Consider the following 7923-nt stretch of genomic DNA (forward strand, 5'->3'; position numbering starts at 1 on the left):
ATGATTAATTTATGGAACTTAAATTCAATTTGTCATATGCATTGCATCGCAGGTGATGTTGTTACTTTTGTTCTACTACTTAATTGGGTTGGTATTTACTTATACTTAGTAACTGCTAATAAAGTTTTGACCAACTTTAAAAGCAATGCTCAGCTCTAACCATCCTCTTTGGTAAGCCTTACACTTCACGTGAGCTCCCACCTTTGGCGAGTTCATGCACATGATTCCCCACAACTTGTTGAGCGATGAACGTATGTGAGCTCACTCTTGCTGTCTCACACCCCCACAGGTCAAGAACAGGTACCGCAGGATGAGGCGCTTGGAGGATGCTGTGATGAGTTCGTGAGTGGTCTAGACCGTCGTCTCCCAGTCAACTTTGGGTTGCTGGACCGTTGTCTCCTTTTAATGTAATTATTTATTTATTTTGTATAGAACTCCGATTATATAGTAAAGATGTGACATTCGATCCTGTGCCATGATTCATCATATGTGTGAGACTTGGTCCCAGCACACCTGGTGATTATGTTCGCGCCCGGACTTTGGACCCCTAAAACCCGGGTGTGACAGAGGCGCTCCGCTATAATTCACCGGACTGTCCGGTGTCCCAAGGGAGAGCAACTCGGAACTCGCCAGCTTCGGGAATCCGCTCCGCTATAATTCACCGGACTGTCCGATGAGTCACCGGACTGTCCGGTGTGACAACGGAGCAACAACTACTTCGCGCGCAACGGTCGACTGCAACGCATTAAATGCGCGCCTGTGCGCGCAGAGGAGCAGAGCACGCGCGGGTGGCACACCGGACAGCCTACAGGGCCTGTCCGGTGCACCACCGGACAGCCAGGCGGGCCCACAAGTCAGAGCTCCAACGGTCGGAACCCAACGGCCTGGTGACGTGGCTGGCGCACCAGACAGTGTTCGGTGGTGCACCGGACTGTCCGGTGCGCCCGTCGACTTCAGCCTTCACCAACGGTCAAGTTTGGTGGTTGGGGCTATAAATACCCCAACCATCCCCACATTCAAGTCATCCAAGTTTTCCACCTTCCAACTACTTACAAGAGCTCTAGCATTCAATTTTAGACACAACCAAATAGATCAAATCCTCTCCCAACTCCACAAAGCTCTAGTGATTAGAGAGAGAGATTTGTTGTGTTCTTTTGAGCTATTGCGCTTGGATTGCTTCTTTCTCTCATTCTTTCTTGCGATCATCTCATTTGTAATTGAGGCAAGAGACACCAATTGTGTGGTGGTCCTTGCGGGAACTTTGTGTTCCGATTGATTGAGAAGAGAAGCTCACTCGGTCTAAGTGTCCGTTTGAGAGAGGGAAAAGGGTTGAAAGAGACCCGGTCTTTGTGACCACCTCAACGGGGAGTAGGTTTGCAAGAACCGAACCTCGGTAAAACAAATCCTCGTGTCTCACTCTTTATTCGCTTGCGATTTGTTTTCACGCCCTCTCTCGGACTCGTTTATACTTCTAACGCTAACCCGACTTGTAGTTGTGATTAAGTTTGTAAATTTCAGATTCGCCCTATTCACCCCCCTCTAGGCGACTTTCAGTTTCCTCTTTTCTGCCATCATGCCGAAGCTTCCTTGCGCACAGCTTCGGCTCTGTTCCATCCTTCGTTCTCTTTGCGTTTCTTCATACAACAATTTTGACTTGTCCGGAGGGTTCGTGTCCGAAGGTACCTGCTCATGTATTATATTCCAGAAACATTGTTAAATCACGTTTTTGAGGACCTTCGGAAGCCGAAGGCCCCCAACACAACATTTGACTCAAGTGGCCAAGGAGTTTTTTTCCCAGGAGCATGATTGGCGGTCTAGTCTTCGGAGTGATAGCCACTAGTGTGTGTTTTTAGATTTCGTTGGGCTGTGTGCTCTTATGGGCACAGGCCGAAAGTGACTTTCAAGGGCTCGTATCATCTCGATGTACTGTTCTTGAATGAATAAAAATCCTTCCCTTTCAAAAAAAGAAAAAAAAAGAAATAGGGGATGTGATCGTGGATCCTATGGAGATAGCCTAATAGCACATATATAGGTAAATTTCGATATTAATTTAAATTTAAAATTATTAATGATACATGAAGATTAGATGAATATTATTACTTTTAGTTAGTTTACATATAATATATTTATTGTTGTAAATAACGTTAGTACTTTATTTATTTAACAATATATGCTTTATAAATTGACTTAATATCTGAATTAAATCCAAAATATTCGTTTTGTACTAATATTTAAAAACATGTATATTCACTTTCTTATTTATATTCGAATTAAAAATATAATAAACAAATGACATCTGGATTCGGTTTGATGTGAATGAGTGAATCCGTTCCGTTTCCCGTTTCCCATGCTAGGCCGCTACTTGCTGGCTCGCACAGTCGCACTGGTGCGGTATAGTCCGACTACACCCATCCATCACGGCCTCAGCCCTCAACCACTCGGCCACTCCCTCCAGTCTCCACACACACGCGCGCCATTGCCGCTGCTGCTCATCGTACTCCCAAATGGAGCAGCCTGCATTCCCCTCTTGCTCCGTGGAGCGCATTCGCTCCAGCACAGGGAAGCTGTGACGCATCGCCGCCGCCAAATCCTCCACCCGACGGCTAACGCTTTTCTCTCGGGTCTAGTCGGGGTGGAGATCCGTCAAGGCCATCTCGTCGCGTTGTTGGTCAGTAATCCTAGCTCGCTTGGACGAAGCAACCAGCACTATGGTTCTTGGATGACAAAATTGGAGCAGGCCACTGCTCACACTGCGGCGGTGTCCATTTCTTCGTGTCTCGGTTCTTGGCCCCGTCCTTCCTGATTTCTCTGCTTTTCATACTGAAAAAATCCTCAAACCTTTCATCCTTAATCCCCTTTCTCGGTTCCAAGGGAGCTTAAACCCTACCCTACTGCCTTTTTCATCTTAAGCTCCGTATCTCGAAAAATCCATCCCATTTGCATGAGCATTGCTTCAATTGCCTGGCTGCACAGCAGGATCTTGCGATGCGGCTCATCTTGTTGTGGCTCTCGATCTGGGCCGTGTGCTCCGCTGCCTCGGCGGGGGCTGGTTCAGACATGGAGGCACTGCTGGAGTTCTCCCGAGGCATCCGGCAAGACCCGTCCCGCCGCCAGGCCATTCCCTGGAACCCCACCAGCGCGCTGGACTCCGACGACTGCCCCGTTGATTGGCACGGCGTGCAGTGCATCGGCGGGCAGATTCTTTCCATTGCGTTCGACGGCATTGGTCTCGTTGGAAATGCTAGCTTGTCGGTGCTAGCGAGGATGCCGGTGCTCCGGAACTTGTCCCTGTCAGACAACAAGCTAGAAGGGTTCTTGCCGGGTGAGCTGGGGTCGATGGCGTCGTTGCAGTTGCTGGATCTGTCCAACAACAGGTTCTCCGGTTCAATTCCGTCTGAGTTGACTAAGCTGGCAGGTTTGGGCTATCTCAATCTCTCTTCCAATGGTTTTCGTGGCGCATTGCCGTTGGGTTTCCGGAACTTGAGGAAATTGAAGTACTTGGACCTTCATGACAATGGCTTCACTGGCAAATTGGACGACGTATTCGCGCAGCTGCAGAGCCCAGTCCATGTTGATTTAAGCTGCAACCAGTTCTCGGGGTCCTTGGCATCGATCTCTGACAACTCATCTGTGGTTAGCACGCTTCAGTACTTGAATGTTAGCCACAATGTGCTGTCAGGGACATTGTTTGACAGTGTTCCGATGCCTTTGTTCGACAGCCTTGAGATTTTTGATGCGAGTTTTAATATGCTCAGTGGCAACATCCCGCAGTTTAATTTTGTCATCTCCCTCAAGGTGCTGCGCCTGCAGAACAATAATTTTTCTGGCTCCATCCCAGAAGCATTCTTTAGGGAGACGTCTATGGTGCTGACTGAACTTGACCTTAGTTGCAACCAACTTACAGGTCAGAAAATTTTCCTACTCAGCCTCATGCTTATCTTAAACATTGCATTCAGCTCGCTCTTACGCATGTTTCTTTGCCCATAACATTTTCCTAATGCTTAAACTAGCATATTATAATGAGATACATGTAAAAGATTGGGCAGGCCAGTGCCGGAGGCTCCCGCATGGGTCTCGAAAAGGGATAAACCGAGGCAAGTTTTTCTCTGTAAATACGGAGAGGCTGCTTCGAATCCGCGATCTAGTGATATATTGAGACATCTCTCATCATTGCACGAGGCTTGCTCTCACCACGTGTAAAAGATTGACGTTATTAAATCATTGACCTGGCACCATCTTCTTTTTCACATTTGTGGTATACCTTTCTCTTTTTTTAGTAAACAATACATGCAATTTTAAAGCATACAAGAAATGTGGATTACCTATTATGCATGAAGCAAAATTGCTAATTTCCTTCTTCTGAAGTCACCGCAAAAGTTTCTACCTCTAATTTACCAGCTACTGGTATACTAATTGCGATTATATCCGAAGATACATTTTCTGTTACTGATTGTTCAATTTTGAGTCATCCAATGTGCACAGCTAAAGCTATGTTTCTGAGCTAGTTGTCATATTTTATACTACTATTACTTAGATCAATGACAGTGAAAAAATACAGGCCTAGTGCCGGAGGCTCCCATGTGAGTGGGGTCCGGCAAAGAGATAAACCGAGGCAAAGGCTTCCCTCCGCAGGTACAGAGAGGTTGCTTTGAACTGTGATGTGGTGACTCACCGAGATAGCTCTCACCGCTGTAACAGGCCTGCCCTTCTAAGAATATATTTGCTGATCAAGTTTAGTCATTCCCAGCTATAGCATAATAAATGAATTAGGAAAATGGCAATAGGAAATTTAGGTTCTCGACAAAAATTCCCCTGTGTGGTACCTTGTTGATTGCATTTTTTGGAGATGTTGATTGGAAGTTTCAATAAGACAGTTTGCAAGATCCGTAAACTTTTTTCATTTGAATGAGAATTAATTTAGATCAGTAAAACATTTCTTGCCTAATTTGGCACAGGCATGTGTGCTATTTAATCATTTATACAATGTGTACCATTTAATAATAATAATGCTGATTGCTTCTTTTTACTGTGTCCCCTTTTTTCTTACACAGGTCCAATTAGACGTGTGACATCAACAAACTTGAAGTACTTGAACCTGTCACACAATAATCTTCAGGGAACTTTACCGATCACATTTGGAAGCTGTTCAGTAGTTGATTTGAGTGGAAACATGCTGTATGGGAACTTATCAGTTGCCCGAACATGGGGAAATTATCTCCAGATGGTTGATTTGAGCTCAAACAGATTAACAGGAAGTTGGCCAAATGAGACAACCCAGTTTTTAAGGCTGACATCTTTGAGGATTTCCAACAACTTGCTATCAGGAGAACTGCCAATTGTCCTTGGAACCTATCCAGAGCTGATTTTCATTGACCTCAGTATTAATCAGCTGCATGGACCTTTGCCTGGAAATCTGTTTACAGCGGTTAAGCTGACTTTTCTTAATCTTTCAGGCAACAGTTTTACAGGGACTCTCCCCCTTCGAAATTCCGATACCAAGAACTCGACTTCTATAGACTTGTCCATTCTTCCTGTGCAAACTTCAAACCTCTCCTATGTTGATCTTTCAAGCAATTTTTTGCACGGCTCACTGCCTATGGGCATTGGTGATTTGAGCGCGTTGACATTGCTGAACCTTCGTCAGAACAACTTTACTGGCGAAATCCCAAGAACAATCACCAAACTTAAGAATCTCTTATACATTGACTTATCAAGCAACAATTTCAATGGTAGCATACCTGATGGCCTCCCTGATGATCTGGTCGAATTTAATGTTTCCTACAACTACCTGTCTGGCTCTGTTCCAAGTAATTTACTGAAATTCCCAGATTCATCTTTCCATCCAGGGAACGAATTGCTCGTTCTTCCTCGCTCTGAATCATTAAATGGTTCTGACAAATCAGATGAGGCAAGACACGGCTTGAAGCGTGGGATTCTATATGCATTGATTATCTGTGTTGTTGTATTTGTTACTGGGATTATTGCGCTTTTGCTTGTTCATTGGAAGATCAGTAGCTGGAAAAGTAGGGAAAAAGGTACTGGCCAAGGTAAACATGTGGGTCAAGTCCAGAGTGCTCAGAGAAGTGCAGAAATTTCAACAACTGAAATGCATGATGTAGCATTAGAATCGTCACCTTCTGCAGAGTATGGAGCTGTTTCATTGCCTGGCAAGGAAAGACGACATGAAGCCCAAGATGCGCCAATTGATGCTGCTTATTTCAACGAACCAGCAGGTAGTAGCTCAGCCCGTAAAGACAGCACAAAGTCTTCGATGCCTTCTTTATCATCGTCGCCTCCTGATGCACGCTCCCAGCATCATCACTCTATCCTTAGAGTGCACTCTCCTGATAAACTGGTTGGGGATTTACATCTTTTCGACAATTCAGTTGTGTTCACGGCTGAAGAGCTCTCTTGTGCCCCTGCTGAGATAATTGGCAGGAGCTGCCATGGGACATCCTACAAGGCTACACTTGATAACGGGTACATGCTGACAGTGAAGTGGCTGAAGGAGGGCTTTGCTAAGAGTAAGAAAGAATTTTCCCGTGAAATAAAGAAGCTTGGCAGTGTAAGGCACCCCAATCTTGTCCCCTTGCGTGGCTACTACTGGGGCCCCAAAGAGCATGAGAGGATCATGATATCAGACTATGCAGATGCCACATCTCTGTCTACCTACTTGTCTGGTAAGATGGTTCCTTTCCTCCACCCCCTTTACTCATCAATCTCTGTTTCATACTTAATATGGACGTTTTCTGATGCATATTTCTTCTTTCTAGAATTTGATGAGCGGAATCTCCCACCCCTATCAGCTGGACAGCGGCTGAACATTGCGATTGATATTGCCCGCTGTCTAGATTACCTGCACAACGAGCGGGTGATTCCACATGGCAACATCAAGTCGTCTAACGTCCTGATTCAGAACTCCACTCCATCTGCTCTGGTGACTGACTACAGCCTTCACAGGCTGATGACTCCAATCGGCATGGCGGAGCAGGTCCTAAACGCCGGCGCGCTAGGATATTCCCCTCCTGAGTTTTCAAGCACCAGCAAGCCATGCCCATCTCTGAAGAGCGACGTGTATGCCTTCGGTGTCATCCTGCTGGAGTTGCTGACAGGGAAGATTGCCGGTGAGATCATCTGCATGAACGATGGCGTGGTCGACCTGACCGACTGGGTGAGGATGCTGGATCTGGAGGAGCGTGTCTCGGAGTGCTACGACAGGCACATCACGGGTGTTGAGAGCTCGGAAGGCGCCCCACAGGCACTGGATGGCATGCTGCGCATCGCCCTCCGGTGTATCCGGTCAGCATCGGAGAGGCCGGAGGTCCGGACGGTGTTTGAGGATCTCTTGTCCTTATCGTCGTGACCGTAGTTATTGGTAGTGTACATCTCGTACTTGCATCAGCTTGTGGAAACTTGGAGGGTATACTAACAATTGCTAGGATTTCGGGGTGATCAGGTGATGTGTGTGTAGTCTCCTTGAGCATTCATTGTTTGGGTCGCTCTTTCTGGGAATAGTTGATTCGTTTTTAGTTAGTCCACAATTTTAGCAGTAGATGATTGTGAGAATAATGTTTGTGCATTGTGATTTCAGACACTAGAAAGGAAAATAAAGATAGTCTTATTGATTTGTTGCTCTGATGCCCTCCAACAGTATGTATTCCTATGTACCACTAATCAAATGCGCAAATAACTAGGTTGTCTTCTCCTTGGCTTTCTTGAACAACTTCATTCTTTTAATGTTCTTCGAAATAAATTCTATAATGATATGTCCATTTTAATCTTGTTCAACTATCCACTCTCAAGTGCTATTGTGGCTAGTAAGTATTTGTTGTGTTATTGTAGAACGCAAATAGGATTTTCACGATACCAGCAAGCTTTGTGGCAGTTCCGCACGCGACGGCGTATGACGGTATGAGGTCTGGT

At 45.7% G+C, this 7923-nt stretch overlaps 1 protein-coding gene and 1 long non-coding RNA gene across 2 annotated transcripts; one reads left to right on the forward strand and one right to left on the reverse strand.

Moving 5' to 3' along the window:
• The first annotated feature begins 2435 nt into the window (after positions 1-2435).
• On the forward strand, positions 2436-7635 carry LOC103639191 (probable inactive receptor kinase). The gene is made up of 3 exons (NM_001364724.1): positions 2436-3904; positions 5052-6680; positions 6774-7635. The coding sequence occupies exons 1-3, from the start codon at positions 2986-2988 to the stop codon at positions 7361-7363; spliced, it is 3138 nt and encodes a 1045-aa protein (NP_001351653.1). The 5' UTR covers positions 2436-2985; the 3' UTR covers positions 7364-7635.
• On the reverse strand, positions 4879-6391 carry LOC100304416 (uncharacterized). The gene is made up of 2 exons (NR_157290.1): positions 6135-6391; positions 4879-6038 (listed from the first exon to the last, which is right to left on the reverse strand). It is a non-coding gene; the product is annotated as an uncharacterized lncRNA (long non-coding RNA).
• Positions 7636-7923: the final 288 nt, after the last annotated feature.

The sequence above is a fragment of the Zea mays genome, chromosome 9 (genome assembly GCF_902167145.1).
Source record: "Zea mays cultivar B73 chromosome 9, Zm-B73-REFERENCE-NAM-5.0, whole genome shotgun sequence".
Classification (NCBI taxonomy): domain Eukaryota; kingdom Viridiplantae; phylum Streptophyta; class Magnoliopsida; order Poales; family Poaceae; genus Zea; species Zea mays.